The sequence below is a fragment of the Tursiops truncatus genome, chromosome 5 (assembly GCF_011762595.2).
Source record: "Tursiops truncatus isolate mTurTru1 chromosome 5, mTurTru1.mat.Y, whole genome shotgun sequence".
NCBI lineage: Eukaryota > Metazoa > Chordata > Mammalia > Artiodactyla > Delphinidae > Tursiops > Tursiops truncatus.
Window position 1 is genome coordinate 30,789,098 of NC_047038.1, and position 17,421 is coordinate 30,806,518.

Sequence of the window (17,421 nt, forward strand, 5' to 3'; positions counted from 1 at the left end):
CCCTGCATTGGAAGCGCAGAGTCTTATCCACTGCGCCACCAGTGAAGCCTCGGGCAAGTTTAATTCTTTTGTGTGTGTGTGTGCGTGTGTGTGTGTGTGTGTGTGTGTGTGTGTGTGTTTACATATTTATTTATTTATTTATAACATCTTTTTTGGCGTATAATTGCTTTACAATGGTGTGTTAGTTTATGCTGTATAGCAAAGTGAATCAGCTATATGCATACATATATCCCCATATCCCCTCCCTCTTGTGTCTCCCTCCCTCCCACCCTCCCTATCCCACCCCTCTAGGTGGTCACAAAGCACCGAGCTGATCTCCCTGTGCTATGCAGCTGCTTCCCACTAGCTATCTATTTTACATTTGGTAGTGTATATATGTCCATGCCATGTTTATTAAAAGCACCCAAATTTAGAGCTATGTGGCCTTCTGATAGCTCTAAAACTCAATTTATGATGTGAATTTCTTTAAAATCTTATTAGCATTAAGTAGATATTTACAAACGTGGTTAAATTTAACTTAATGGTTTTTGGAAAAGCTTGATGAATCTGTTTACATTATTGTATATTTGAACACAGTAGATAAGATCTGAAAAACAGCCTCCCAGACATGTTTTTATCAAGGTAAAGTTATGGCTGACATATCTAATACAATATAAATTTAGAATTGAAATACTTTGTGATTATGATATCGATTTATTTCAATCATGTGTCTCCTTAGGGTTCTGTTGGAGCGCCCGGAATTCCAGGGATGAATGGGCAAAAGGTGAGTTCTATAGAATATACTACTTTTGATCATTTGGGGAGGATTAAAATCACAAAGTTTTTCTAGTCAGTAATGTTGGTAATAAGTTTATGTGCTCATAAAAAGATTACATATACTTTTGAAATATAGGAATATTATGGGGCAAATGATCAAATTAGTTTAATTTTTAAACTAGTGCACTAAATAGCCAGAAACTCTTTTATTTTTATTTTATTTTATTTTGATATGTATGAGACACAACTATATGTTTCTCATAAATATATTTGGAGTACAAAACATGCTGTGTTTAACATTAATTGTGATAAAATGCACTCTGGTTTATTCTTGTTATAGCAGGCTAATAGACATTATTTCTTTCATTAACAAAAGTTATTCCTACAGAGGGACCCTATTGGAATCTTGTGAATTCAGAAGCAAGCTGTTTTTACTGTTAAGCAAAATTAGGAGTTAGACTTGCTAAGCTCTTTATTGTACTGTTAATAATGAAAGGAAAAAATGTAAGGAAAAAAGAACCCACAGCTCTACATAGACATATCTATGTGCCTGTGTACATTTATTCCTGCAACATACTTGCAGCTGGACAAAGCATCTAGCTGTATCCCACAGGTGGACCTGATATCCTGTGCTCCTCAACACTGCTGAGTTTCTCTTCAATCTGGAACCTCTACAGAGACCAGGAAAGCCATTGTGGTGGCTACCAAAGCCGCTATCTGGGCCCATCTACCAGGAGCCAAAGAGCTGAGCTAGGGACTTCCCTGTCTCCCTCAGAGCTTTGGGACTGGCCCTTTGAAATCCTGGGACTCATCAGCTTGTCTTCCCAGAGGACTTTAAATCCATGCACTCTGAATTGAGTTCTGAAATCATAAGGAGCCCAACCCTTACAGACTTCCTTGTGACCTCTCCCATGTTGTCCACATTTTCTTCTCCAATGAGACATAAATAATAACAATTTACAACCTACTGAGTGGCTAAGAACATGGGTCTGCCACTTAGAGACTGTGTGAATTTTGGCAAAGTCCTTGAATTCTCTGGCCTCAGCTTCCTCATTTGTAAAAGGGAGACAGTAGCAATTCCTACCTAATAAGGTTAATGTGAGGCTTAATGAGGAAATAGACATAAAGCCCGTATGACCATGTTTGATATTACTATTAAACTTCTCCTTCACCTCATTTTAGTGAAATTCTGGAAATTTGATTGACCTACGTTTTCGGGTTTTTTAATTTTTATTTATTTTTGGCTGCATTGGGTCTTCGTTGCTGCGCACAGTCTTTCTCTAGTTGCAGCGAGCGGCGGCTACTCTTCGTTGCGGTGCACGGGCTTCTCATTGCGGTGACTTCTCTTGTGGTGGAGCACGGGCTCTAGGCGCGCGGGCTCAGTAGTTGTGGCTCGCGGGCTCTAGAGCACAGGCTTAGTAGTTGTGGCACACAGGCTTTGTTGTTCTGCGGCGTGTGGGATCTTTCTAGACCAGGGCTCGAACCCGTGTCCCCTGCATTGGCAGGTGGATTCTTAACCACTGCGCCACCAGGGAAGTCCCTTGACCTATGTTTTAAGAGACTCTCTTTTTCCAGAATTTCTCGATTCCCAAGTGAAATTAGTGTTGTCAACCAAATCTTATGGTAGCCTGTGGTCCCCAAATCAAATACGGGCTCTCATCAGTAGTTAAATGCCCATGTCACAGCCCTATTTTCCACTTGGTAAAATGTATATCCATTTGCTTCACAAATCCTGGTAAAGACAGAAGATTAACTTTCTATTTAGAATATTGCAGCTTACGGAGGGAAACATAAGCAAAAATTTGAAAGTATATTCATTCTATGAAGAATTTAAAAATTGTGTAACTCAAGATAATATTTAGAAAGGACAAAATATGAATATAACATAAATGCTGTTTTTAACATTTGGTGAAAAACAAAACTTGTATGCCTAAGGTTAATGTTTTGCTTTCTCTTTGTTTCTTTTCTTTTTCCAACTTTGAGACAATCGTGAAAATTCATAGAAACCTTTAGCCTGAAACAAAACAACTTTAAAACTGTCACATATATGCTTATGAAGACTGCATATTCTTTATTTTTGCAAAGGAAATATGCAATTTCCTTAGCAAGAGAAAGGAATGTGACATTTTCTTGTCCTACTCACCAAGTTTAACTTATATTTCAAGGAAATACACAGTTAATATTTGCAGTTTTATGTCTTGTTATACATCTTTATAGCATTTTTAAAGTGTTTTCTGTAAAACCTAGGGAAGCTAAATGATTTCATACTTTTATGAATCAGCAAAGTGTAGTTCAAGATTTTTTTTCCTACTCCATAGAACTTAACTAAAACTTTGTGTTAATCCTAGCCATTATCTAACATTTGTAATACTTGTTACATCATCTTTAGGACAATAAGGTGCAAAAACATGAGTCCACTGAAAAAGCAGATCATTTAGACAGTAAAAACAAAGTTGAAAGTGGAGTAATAATTCTATACTTAAAGCTATGAAATGTATCTTGGTTCTCTAGAATTTATTTCCCAGAAAGAGAGCTTACAATGACATTAATCATTTTTTAAAGCACCTCGATGTCCTTAAACTGTCTTAAGAAAAAAAATTTTTTGCACATCCCAATTTCACTTTTTCCAAAGAAGTACTTTTGATGCTTAGAAGATCATTTTCAAGTAATGGTTAAGGATCAATATGATTTCTAAGCCATCAGGAACATGGCACATAACAACTAGAAAATCAAAAGATTTCTCTCTTGTAAAAACAAAGAAACTGGTTTAAGCAAATATTTTGTTAGTCTACCCCTAAAATATTTCCCATCCATTCAGATTGACAAAATTGGTGATTGGCTTTGGCCAATAACTTGATGATGACATTTTTTTTTTACATTATTTTTCTTTAAATTTTGGTCAACTTGATTGCTAATCTGAATATTTCTTATTTGTGTAATGGTCCTCCAGTTCTTCAGATAGTACTGGGAAAAAAGACTTACATGAGCAGTAACGTGGCATTCAACTCCAATCTAGCCCCTTCTGGCATCACAATCTATCAAGAGCTACTAAGCACCCTTCTCTGAAAAGTGGGAGGTGGTGTGGTATGTGGTCCTTGCAGTCCGAGAGAGAAGGCTTCAAGTCCTTGTCCTTCTTTGGGCAGGTTACTTAAATGTTTCTAAGGCTCCAGTGTAACATATTAATATAGACTTTGCAGTATTAACTAGATAATGTATCTAAGTGAACATAATGTAGTTGGGGCTCAATAAATATTATCAAGTATCTGTAGTAGTATCACACTTCAAGAATTTCAACAAATGAGCCCTAGGCTTACCCTCAAGAAGGAAGTGAAGCCAGTTGAATTTATGATGGGAAGAAAATGAAGATGCAAAGTCACACATGAAGATAAAATATTTCTGTCTCCCCTGACTCTTTCTCCATTGATGCACCCCATTCCCAGTAGTTGGAATACAAATACTATAGATAAGGAAAAGAGAAAGAGGAAGACACATCTCACATTATTTCGAAAGCTCAGTCACCGGTGTGGGGTCGTGTAGGAGCGCTGACCTGGAGTTGAGATATTCTGTGCTCTTCCACTTTGAAAGTTCCTCTTCCTCTCTAGGCTCCAGGCGGCTCCATTTGCAGAATGAGAGAAGGGGCTGTACTAATTTATTTCTAAGTCTCTAAGAGATCATGTGCATCCACAAAAAGTCACCCAAGTCTCTTTTCCAATTCAACCAGCTTCTAGCATCGTCTGTCTCCAGTTCTGAAAGCAGTTGTTTCCATAATTTGGACTTCCTCCCAATAGCCAAAGCAGTTAGGGTAAATGTAATGCTAGGTCTCACCTAAAAAAGTAAACTGTTGCCTTCTTTGCTTCTGGCTAATTGCACTGGGCACAAAAATTTCTGTAATTCTTATGAACAGATCTTGTTGGTTCGGAGATATTATAAACATTTTATTTGTGCCCCTTCATTCATTCTCTCTCTCTCTCTCTCTCTCTCTCTCTTTTTCTCTCTCTCACACACACACACACATGCATATATGAAGAGATGTATATCTGAATATTTGTCAATTAAACCCTACTTAGATACTGGAGAAGTGGGCTTTAAAATTATTTTGTGGTAGAAGCATTTTTTAGACTAAAGAACCCTTTGACAAAATAAATTGCTGTCTGTAATTTTTGTTTCTCTATATATTTATATATGTATTATATATATAATTTGTGTTTGTGTATATATTTATATATTATATATATTTAAATATATATAGGTATATCTATACATCTATATATCAACTCTTAATAGGTGTTATTAGAACACTGCTTTTTTTCTACTCTTTTCACATTTTCACTTTAATTGGCATACATAAGAATAAATCATCATTATGACAATATATTTGAATAGCAAGCGGTGCCCAGCACTGTGCAAATGCCATAGGAGAAAAGATCTGGGGGTAATGATAGGGCACATTAAAGGTCTACTTTGTGCAGCTCTCACATCCTTGTCTCTGTTACCATAAAATTAATGTTAAAGAGTTTCCGGATTAAAAGCAAATTATTTTGTCTAAGCAAGCTAGAATTTTTCTGAGGATCCAGAGTCATAGTTTTGCTTCCAAAGCAAAAGATAAATATCACATGATCTTGTTTCATGTATTTTTCAAATACTTTCTATAGTTTATTATATTTAAAACTTCAAAATACAATATAAATAAAATATTGATATTAGTGTATCATCTTGAATCTATCCCAGATAGCTGTATGATTTTTAACTAACATTAAAATTTAATTAGTTTATAGCTATGGTATTAAGAGTTCCTTTTCATCTCTTATCCATGAGTCTCACAGTTCTCCACTGACATTAATCCTCACAGCATACTTCTAATGGCATTTTTATTGTAAGTATATTTAGAGAACAGATAAATGGAAGCTCTCAGACTTCCAAAGGTCAAGCTGCTGATTCAAGTCTATACAGTGAGCTATATACAATGAACTCAATATTTTTTATCCCTTATTCACTTTCTGTAACCACTAAATGAACTCTTTTCTTTTGCTACCTTTGACTTTATCATTAAAATGTCTGAATTAAATTCCTGAAGGATTTAAGTATGTTGTAGTTCTGATTATATCCTGACTAGGTAGCATAAATTTACCCAGTGATCTATTACCCAATATATTTATAACTTTCCAATTTTAGACTTTAAGAAAAGATATAGCGAGTAAATGAAGGGATTGATGTTTGATTCCAGATTAATTAATAGTTTAGGGAAATTGTCTTACAGTAATTTAATACTTTGCAGATTAAAGTTGAGAGTTAAATTATTTTTATTAATTTTTCTGCCTTTTGAAGTTAGTGACTATGTGCATTAGAATTCTAAGAATACATGACTGTGTTTTCTCTGGTAACTATGATAATAGGATGCTTTCTATCTTCTTGAAGAAACATCATCACTTTCCTATTACAGGATATTTCTCTTTTTTCCAGTTTTATTGAAATATAATTGGCATATATCACTGTATGATTTTTAGGTATATAGCATAAAGGTTTGACTTACACATATAGTGATATGACTACCACAATAAGTTTAGTTAACATTCACCATCTCATATAGATAACAATAAAAAGAAATGGAAGAAAAAGAAAAAAGTTTCTCCTTATAATGAGAACTCTTAGGATTACTCTCTTAACTTTCATATACATCATATAACAATGGTAACTATAGTTATCATGTTGTACATTACATCTTTAGCATCTTATAATCCGAAGTTTGTACCTTTGGGGAAGGTCACCTTCCTGAAGTGGTCACCTTCTGTCAATTCCTACTCTACCCAAAACCTCCAAGCCCCAACCTCTGGGAACTACAAATCTGATCTTTTTCTGTGAGTTTGTTTTTTTGTTGTTTGTGTTTGTTTGTTTTTTTAGATTCCACATAGAGTTGAGATCAGAAAGTATTTTTGTCTTTCTCTGTCTGACTTATTTCACTTAACATAATGCCCTAAAGGTCCATCCATGTTGTCACAAATGGCAGTATTTCCTCATTTATTATGGCTGAACAATATTCCATTGTGTATGTATATACACCATAACTTCTTTATCCATTCATCTGTGGATGGACACTAGGGTTGTTTCCATGTTTTGGCTATTGTAAGTAATGTTGCTGTGAACATGGGGTGCAGGTATCTTTTTAATTTAGTGTTTTCATTTCCTTTGTATATATTCCCTGCAGTGAAATTGCTGAATCATGTGGTAGTTCTGTTTTTAATTCTTTGAGGACCCTCCATACTGTTTTCCATAGTGGATGCACCAATTTACAGTCCCACCAACAGTGCAGAAGTGTTCTCTTTTCTCCACATCCTCATGAGCTTTTGTTAGCTCGTGTCTTTTTTGAAGATGGCCATTCTGACAGGTGTGATGCGATATCTCATTGTGGTTTTGATTTGCATTTCCCTGATGATTGGTGATGTTGAGCATCTTTTCATGTGCCTGTTGGCAATTCGTATACAGAATCTTTCATATAGTAAAATCACATCATCCTTGAGTTCTATACATATATTCTTGGGCATTTTTTTATACGAGCTTACTCTTAAAGGGACTTTTCACTCAATTTTACTTGTTAAGTAAAACAAAAGCTATTTCTATTCTTTATATAATTAATTTTAAGTTCTTTTACAAGGGGATAAAAAGTTGCTTGAAAGAAGTACTGTAATGCTGGCTTGAAATAAAGCAATTATAGTAATTTAAAAAAAAAAAAAAACACTTTCCCCCGACTTCATTTAGGCGTGTTACTATAAAAGTTAATACTAGTTATCATTCTGCTAAAGGGTAATATTGGGAGAGGGAAGACTAAATAGTTGAGGAAATGGTATTGGTGGGGGAAGGGGTGTGAGAGGAAGGAAAGCTGATCACAGACTATTGCAAAACAAAGCAACAACAAGGGAAATGTGTTTGAATGAATTATGACATCATCAAGTCCACTTATTTTCTGTTTTAGCTGAAAAGACACTATATTTTATAGATGAGATCACCAAAATATTATTTACCAGATCTGATTAAACTGCATATATAATCTGGTGATTTTTTTAAAAAACTTACCTTAAACATTTTCATTGATTTATTTACCAATTCCTTCAATCTTCCATTCAACAAATCTTTTTCAGCCTTTACTACTAAGTACAAGGCAGCGTCTGAGCACGGACATTAATGCTGTCTCTGCCTCATGGAATTTCAGCCTATGGTGAATAAGGACATTATATGAAGTTATACTAAAGATCTGGTAAATGACAATGCTGTTAAGTACTACAGCGGAGGAGCACAGGACAGCCTGGCTTGGTGCAAAAGGGTCAAGTAGTGCTTCCCTGAATAGGCGACTTTAGGTGCAACTCAAACAGTGAACAGCAGTTGGTAAAGGGAAGAGAAAATATCACTACGTTGCAGTACTTACAGTTCAAGTTAGACAACCTTGGTCTTAGAATTTTGTTCCTAAAACACCATATTATTAACCACTTTAGGGTTTTTGTATTCATCTTGGACTGCTTTTTTTCCAAGTTTCTTACCACTAAAATAGTAAGTCAGTATAAATCACAGAGCCTGTTCTTGTATCATTAGATCTGATCTCTGAATGACATTCTTGATTTTGAAATTTGCATTAAAAATAAGGCTGCAATGAAATAACTTATTGTGACAATCATAACAGCTTAACATTTACCCAATTCCATCTCTTTGATACTAGGCCACATTGCCAAGGGCATAGGAACCATTACCCAATTATGAAACAGCATCAGTGGGGTTAATTTAGGAGAAATTGAATTTCTTTCAGGATCTTCTTCTCTGTCTTCTCTGCCCAATGCAGACAATAGAAGAATGCAGTATGTAATACTAACATGTATTTAGCATTTACTAACTGCCGGGCACTGTCCTAAGTTTACCTCACTTATTCCTCACAGCAATTCTATGAAGTGAATACTATTATTATCTCCATTTTATTAATGAGGAAACCAAGGTGCAGAAAGGATATCTTTCCCAGGGTCACTGAGGTGTTTGTGGTAGAGTTCAACTTCAAAGCCAGTTTGTTGGCTCCAGCTGTTAAGAGTGTGGATTTTAAATTCAGAAAATTCCATCTTTGCTGTTCAGTATATGTATGATCTTGGACAAGTTACTTTCCTCCTCTGAGCTTTAGTTTCTTCATTTGTCAAATGAAGATTGTCATGTTCACCTCAAAGTTTGTTTTTTTTTGTTTGTTTTTTCATCTCAAAATTTAATCGGACAAAATGAAGGAAGTATAGAATGTTAACTGTTTATTTTAAAACATTATTAAATAAGAGCAGACTATTTTCCACTTTGAATTGGGGGCATTAAGAACTCCATGACTCAGAAACCTCCTGGGTGTATAAGTGAATGTTAGTAAGAACTATTATCTCTTTCTACTACTTTTCACTGATCTTTAGAGTTTTTTCCATTAAGACATAACCACTTACCACTTCTATGAATAATTAGGCACATCTCTTCCAAGTGAAAAGAATAATTTATCATTCAGACTATACATAGATCTATTATTAGGAACTATACTTTAGGAAAGAAGAAATTACCTGGGTTTTTAAACTTTAAAAAAGGATATATTATCAAGGGCACGTTATGTTGCAAGTCATAGAATACTTAACAGAACTAGTTTTTAAAATAAAGGTATTTATTGGTCATGTAGCTTGGAGGTCCAGCACTCATGCAGGCTTCAGCGTTGCTTTGTCCTGGCACCTAAACCTCATCACTAAAAACCCATTTCTTCCATCTTGTCACTCTTTCTTTCACGTTGCTGCCTTCACTCTAATTCCTGCTCTCCTCTTGGTTGGAAGGTGGCTGCCAGTCATGCCAAGGGCTTCATTCTTTCCTATCTACATCCAGAGAGTGAATGAGAGTCTTTCCCCAAACATCCAACGCCACTTCTGAGTTTCTTTGTCATTGGATACACAGAAGTCCCCGCCTCTTCCTCATTCCTGCACTAGGGGAATATCAGATGCTGATTAGCTATTGCTACTGCAGTTCCTTTTCTAGCAGCCCTAGTCATGCACAAAGTTGCAATAAACACTAATTATCTAATTTAGAAGAGATTCGTGTAAGACACGAGAGCTGAACAAAGTGTGTTGTATCTGACTTATCCCAGTCCTAACAACCTCTTCCAGGTCATATACCCCCTTCATCCATTTTGATATTTTGTCTTCCTAAAACATGTCATTATTCTTAACCTTTCTTTTCCATAAGAGTACACGCAGAGAACAATGTCTCTGATACACGTAAAAGAGACCCCCACCCCACACTGTGACATCATGTTCCCAGGCTGGTTTTTGGTGACTTTTGCACCTTTTATAAGTTATTTAAAAGGGAATACTGCACAATGTTTCCCTTAGACCCCGGCAGTGTTTCTCTTCACCCTCCTTTGTCCCTCTTATGTTGGGTCCGTCCCCACGGGGTGAAAAGTCCACAGGGCCAAGGAGACATGACCACTCAAAGCCCAGATCCCTGCTTCTAGATCACAGCCCAGGTACCCAGGACTCAAGAATTCCTGCTTCTATTGTGCTGAGTCTGCTTCCGTTGCCCATAGTGGCCTCTTCCCCAGGTCCATTTTCCCAAGGGTGAACCACACAGCTGGCGTGTGCGCCTGTACACCTGTGAGGGGCCTAGAGCAGCTATTGGTGGGGAGCTTTGGGCAGAGCTTGCAGGCTGTGGTGTCCACACGCAGCCCCAAAGTCCCTTCTTGATGAATAAGAGAACTGGGGTTGAGAAGAGAAGGGAAGACATTAGCAGGGAGGGTTGAGATGGGGGGTCACCCATGTGTACTTCTCCCTAGACCTTCACATTTTAGGGGTGTGCTCAAGGCAGATCATTCTTCTCCCCCTGTAAATTTCATCAGATAAACTCAACTTAGCTATTTTCTGTGACCCCTAAATTCTTAGCTATCTCTTTGCATTTGAATTTCTTTGTTCAAATTATATCTTGTACATTTCTGTCTACGTTAGCTGTACAAAAAACGCGAATAAAAGTGTTAACCACAAACTTATTTCTGAAATAGTTCATACTGTAGCACTATTGATACAACTATCATGTTTTCTTATTTTAGACATTTGTACTTTTTTTAAAAGCATAATGAAGGTTTGGTTATTAGGTTTAGTATAGGTATTACTTTAATCAGTTTAGGACCCATTTCAGTAAATTATCTGAAATAGAATATTTTCATTAAGTTTCTGGCTGATAGAAGGGTCTACTTTTCTACTATTATTCATATTACCAAGTTGGACAAAGAGATTTTAATTTTAGGGAGGGACTTTGCTGACTGGATAAACGAGACAAAACTCCCCTACAGGGATGCCGGTTCTTTGGTGCACAACCAACTCAACAGAAAGTTCAAAGAATTTTCTGTTTCTCTTTCACCAAGTAACAAAGCCTCTGCCTCCGGGAAAGAAACAGAAGAAGCATTAGGCATTGAGTACGCAAGTAGGAGCTAAAAACTACTGAATTGCTCCACATAAGAGAGGGTGAAGCTGAATTCCCAGGATGGTTGAGGAAGGAGGGAAGGAAGGAGGAAGGTGAGGTGGAAGGGGGAGAGAGGAGAAGGCAGAGAGGTGAGGAAAGTCTGAGTGCTCTGTGATGGGACACCTTTCAGGAACCCCAGGTATTCAATCCTGAGCTCCCAAAAGACCTGAGGAGATGCAGACCTACTAGAGAATGGACTTGAGGACACGGGGAGGGGGAAGGGTAAGCTGGGACGAAGTGAGAGAGTGGCATGGACATATATATACACTACCAAACGTAAGGTAGATAGCTAGTGGGAAGCAGCCGCATAGCACAGGGAGATCAGCTCGGTGCTTTGTGACCACCTAGAGGGGTGGGATAGGGAGGGTGGGAGGGAGGGAGACACAAGAGGGAGGAGATATGGGGACATACGTATATGTATAACTGATTCACTTTTTTATACAGCAGAAACTAACACACCATTGTAAAGCAATTATACTCCAATAAAGATGTTAAAAAAATTTTAATAAATAAATAAAATAAAATGAGTCATGTCAAAAAAAAAAAAAAAGACCTGAGGAGAGTGAATTTCTTGAGGCAACTGGTGAAGAACCAACTGACCCATCTGAATTGGTCTGGGGCAAAACAGAGATGACACATACAGATGTAAGAACTCAAGCAGAGTAGTGGGAAAGCAAATCCTAGACTTCCATAGCTGGTGAAATCGGGACTTGAGGCAAGTTTAATCAGATGTCTGAGGAATCTTTCTTTATGCCACCACTGACATGTTTAGTCCAACAACAACTAATAATAATAATAAAATAAAGTTTAATCCTTTAGATCTGGGAGAGGGTAAGCATTTAATCTCCCTCCACACACTGCATAGAATAAAAGCTGAGCCCCACAGAAGCTCAAGCAATTAGCTCTGTGTCCCAGGACCAGAAGTAGAAAACGTGGGATTAGACTGGAGGCTTCCTGAAGCAGCTTTCTCATTTTTTGCAAAAATTAAAGACAAAAGAAACATAATAAATCTGAATGAGTTCTTTAGACACAAGTTACTCAGATAGAGGAAACACAAGATGGGGAATCGGAAGACCTGGGTTCTAATGTCACATATGCCTCTTTGCAGCTCTTTGCTTCTGGAAAAGGTACTTCCCCTTTCTGAATGTGTTTCTTCATCTATTAAGAATGGCTGGCTTGGTTCCTTTCAACTAAAATATTGCCCTTGGGACTTCCCTGGCAGTCCAGTGATTAAGACTCTGCACTTCCACTGCAGGGGGCATGGGTTCAGTCCCTGGTCGGGGAACTAAGATCCTGCGTACCATGCAGTGCAGCCAAAAAAAGAGAAAAAATATATATATATTGCCCTATTTTGTGAGTGCTTCTGCTTAAGGAGAAGCATTTTGTTAGAATTTTGTTAGAATGAGTTCATGAGGTAAATGATGACACGTGTAAGTTTTCTGGGAAAGTTGAGATGACGTGATAATTTATACAACCAGCATTGCCCCAGCTACTACTTGCCCTTCACTGAGACACATGGGGCGAGGGAAGGAGCAGATGCAAGAGGGGAGATAACCGAATAGATAGAAATATTTCTAATGGCCTGGTCTCTGTACCCACAGGCACAACTGTTGGAGCCTTCAGTCCTCTAGGCGACCACTCTTGCCCTGACAGAGTCCTGGAGGGGCTCAGGGCTTTTCCTTGGCAACAATGAAAGTTCTGCTTATTCCCGGCATCCTGCCCTTTACGGGACTCCTCCCCTCCACTAACTCCCGCTCTTCACTGACCCCAGGCTAGTCCTCTACTTTCCAATTCTGTTTCAGACTGACCTGCGGGACATGGACATGCCACTGCTGGGTTAACATCTCTCCCATCTTTTTCCTGGGTCCCTGTCTCTTTCCTCACCGCTGTCTTTCGCCATAGTCCAGACAAAGAGCCATCTCTTGCCACCAGATTTATAGGTCTTTTCCAGTTTCCCATCAGAAAAGTCTTGCTGTCTTCACCTCTTACTAGGCCTGTAAGGGCTTCACATTTTCATATAGGCTTAATGTATTCGCGTCTCCTGAGTTCATCCATTCCTCCAACATGGATGTACTGAACAATTATTATGTGTTAAGGTACAGTTTCTAGGCAGTGTGGAAAGTTCGTATTCTAGTGGTGGAGAGCGGGTGGGAAATCCGGTCGCCAAGTAAAATACAGAAGGCTCAATCAAATTCGAATTTCAGATAAACAACCCATCATTTTTCATGTGATATGTCCATTCAATGTTTGGGATACACTTAATTAAAAATTATTTGTTGTTTATCCGAAATTAAATTTTAGCTGGGTGTCTTGTATTTTTGTTTGCCAAATCTGGCAATCCTGATGGGGGTGACAGAAGAGGAACCAAAAAATTCTCCCTTAGGTGGAAATTAGTGCAGTGGAGAAAGCAAAGTAAGATAATGGGTGGGCATAGGGAGTGGTGGTGTGTGGTGGTGGGTATTCCAGGCAACCCCTGTAATAAGGGGACAGTTGCTCCAAGGCTGAGAAGATGAGAGAGTAAATCCCTGGATATCAGAGGGAAGGTGGTCCACGGGAGAGAAGCCCAAATGCAAAGACCGTGGGCCAACTCCTGCCTAGCATCTTGAAACAAAGAGTTCAATGTGGCTGGAGTGGCAGAAGGTGAGGTCAGAGAAGCAAGGGCCAGACCTTGCAGGGGCCCTTATTCCGAGTGCGATGGGACAGCCTTGGAGAGAACTAAGTGAAGGAATTATCAGTTGACTTGTTGTTAGGAGAATGTTGGAGGCCGGTGGGTGGCATGGAGGTGGGTTAGGAGGTCCCTAGGGTCAGCCTCTACCCCCCGCACCAACTGTGGCTCCCCGGCCCCTCAGCCGCCTCTGCTCCACAGCAGTCCTCCGCTCTCAACCCCACACACACTACCTTCCTTGCAGAGTCCAGTGGTGGATTTTAACTCCACAATGGCGTCTCCATTCTGAAGTCTCGCCGTACGTTGACTTGATTGAATACTGATGTGCTCCTTCCCTGCTTTTAAAGGTTTCTGGTTCATCGCGTCTTCTAATAATTATATAATTTTATGGTTTAAACTAATGCTGTTTGATAGAAACATAAAGCAACTCCAAATACAAGTCACATATGTAAATGTGAATTTTCTAGTAACCACATTTTTTAGGCGTTTAAAAAGCAGGTAATACTAATTTTACTAATATGTTTTATTTAACTGAATATATCTAAAACTACCATTTCAATGTCATATAAATTAATATTTTAAGGTTAATAGTATTCACATTATTAATGAGATATTTTACATTTTTTTTTTTACAACTGAGTCTTCAAAATCGTATTTTATGCTTACATCACATCTCAAAAACTAGCCTTATTTCCAGTGCTAGTGGTACCATATTGGACAACACGGGTTTAAACTCTGCTCATTTTCAAGGTTCATCCCATACCACAGTCTTTATGGCAGGGAAACGGGGCGGGGGGCGGTCAGAGAGAAGTGGGACAATTGCCTAGGGAGCAAATGGGATCCAATAATGTGGGATTGAGAACATTTTTCCATTGAAATTCTAAATACATTGGTGCTAGACATCTGTAAACAACAACAACAAATAAATTACCCAATTATGGTTGAGCTAGTATAAAAATCTAATACGGACTACTCTGATTTCATTATGGCTGTGTGGCTTCATTTTTGATGTTTGATTCCAACTTGTCCTTCTACTTTGTGCTATTTAATGCCAGGTTGTACAGTTCTAAATGTATTGAACTATAACATCATCAAAGATTTGCTTCTTGTTGGATGCAGTGATTGATCAACAGTGATCCAACTGTTGGATGCAGTTGGATGCAATCTCCAATATACAAGTGGGTTGTGTTTTAGATTTTACATATATATATATATATATATATATATATATATATATATATGTAGAGAGAGAGAGAGAGAGAGAGACAAATATATAGAAAAAAACTGATGCATTTGTTCAAGTGGGTCAACCCACACAAACTTACAGCTAAACTGTAATATTATTAGAGTAAACTGGATCTCCCTTAAGTCAAATTTCTTAAACTAGGGGTGTGTACCCCTGGGAGTTCATGGAATTGGGCTGGAGTACAAAAAGGCAAAGGATTTATTTGGAGCATTAATAACACTTGAGGTTTGGGGCAAGGATTCTTGTTTTATAGTTTTGTGTGGTAAAATGCTACATTTCTAGAAATTTCAAGGTAAAATATGTTGGTCATTTTCTACCTCCTACCTTCGTCCAAGTTTCTATTCATCCTCACTGGCATTAGGGGACTAGGGTGGAAGACTAAACTAAACTGAACTAGAGAGGGAGAAAATAAATATGAATGGAGAGCAGAAACTCCATTTTCCTGACTCTTCCCCAGATAGTTCTAACCGGAAGTCCCTGTGGGCCCCTCACTGCCTTCAGAGAATCTTCCTCTACCAAGGGTTATCTACCCAATAGCTACCGAAGCCTCTGCGGCTCTGAAGCCTCGTACAGGGTCACCCGACATCCCGCCATGGCTACCTGCAGGAGAGAAATGACTGGCGGCTGGTCCTGCTCACCACTTAGGCCACTGAGATCCTTCTATGCGCTGTCACTGTCAGGAAGAAAGGCCCAGTCCACCCAATGCTTTAGAGAGGTATCAGTGACCAATGCTGCCCGTTTTTAGTCTTTATTTTATTACACACAGGCACCAACCCCACCAACTCCAGTGGTAGGAGAACAACCTTAAGACTGATACCATGTTATGTTCAATATCATTCATTTCATCTGCTGCTGTTTCATGTTCCTTGTACAGTAGTCCCCAGCCCCATCCGCAGGGAATACGTTCTAAGGCCCCCAGTGGATGCCTGAAACCGAGGAGGGTACTAAGCCCTATATATACTATGCTTTTTCCTATATGTACATACTTATGATGAAGTTTAATTTAGAAATTAGGGACAGCAAGAGAATGTCTGAATTGCCCATATTTGGGGCCATTATTAAATAAAATAAGAATTACATAAACACAAGCACTGTGATACCATGACAGTCGATGAGATAACTTAGTGGCTACTAAAGGACTAACGGGCAGGATACGCTAGACAAAGGGATGATTCACGTCCTGGGTGGGATGCAGCAGAATGCACCAGATTTCATCACGCTACTTAAAACAGCACACAGTGTAGAACTTATGAATTGTTTGTTTCTGTAATTTTCCATTGATATTTTCAGACCTTGGTTGACCATGGGTAACTGAAACCAAGGAAAGCAAAACAGAGGATAAGGGGGGACAATTGTAGTTCTTCTGTTTAGATGAGTTCTTCCTGAAAATGGAGTGCTTAAAGGAAACAAATCTATATTGACAAGGTGAATGTAAAATTATACTATGCTAAAAATTTAAAGCTGTAACCCTTTGTGATTGAAGTGACAGGGAGCAGTATTACTGCTAAATGGCCTGTTTCTCTTTAGCACTCAATTTTGTAGGAAAATGACATTCCTTTCTATTGTTAAGTATTCGTTCAAGTTGCCCCTGAATAACAGTAACTAAACTAACTGTAAAAGCCTTGGGTGATGTTTTACATTAGAGTTCTAAAGAGCGTTTGGTTTAAAAAAAAAAAAAAGAAAGAAAGAAAGAAAGTAAGCAGCATTATCCTTCTTAAAAGTCAGTTCAACTTATTTTTAGCTTAAATACACTAGGAATAGCCCTAGAATTTAAAGCGTAAGAGAGGAAACTCTATCAGTCTACCTGTAGTTAAGATGTTAGCTGCTCTTTTGCTTCATTGCTATCTTTGGAATGTCCTTAGTAGTTGTGAATATGAGATGCATTCAGAACTAGATGAATAGATTATCCAGTAAACATGAGACTAGTTCTCACACGCACAAAACCCAATTCCCATTTTTTTGGTCTATACTTCTCTGATATATTTCTCTGTATATGTACTTTTTTACTATATTAGGTAGTAAAGTAATATCATTGTAACTTTATTTGAAGAGACCTCATGATATTTTGTCCTCATATAGCAGAAAATATTAATATGACATATGCTTCATTCTTCATTAAGACTTCCCTTTGATTTCTATTTATTATGCCTCTTTATGAAGTGCAAGAAAACTTTGCTCAGAGAAAAAAGTTCCATCTCAATTAGATGTCCTCTTAAGTTGTTTATGTAGATATCTCTTTTCTCACTCAAAGACAAGC

General features: G+C 38.0%; 1 protein-coding gene across 1 annotated transcript in view; it reads left to right on the top strand.

The window, feature by feature from the left end:
* Positions 1 to 17,421, top strand: part of COL25A1 (collagen type XXV alpha 1 chain) — a 465,859-nt gene that overhangs the window by 358,752 nt on the left and 89,686 nt on the right. Inside the window, exon 12 of the mRNA XM_073804997.1 lies at positions 719 to 763. Within this exon, the coding sequence (XP_073661098.1) occupies positions 719 to 763 (45 nt within the window). The remainder of the gene's footprint in view (positions 1 to 718; positions 764 to 17,421) is intronic.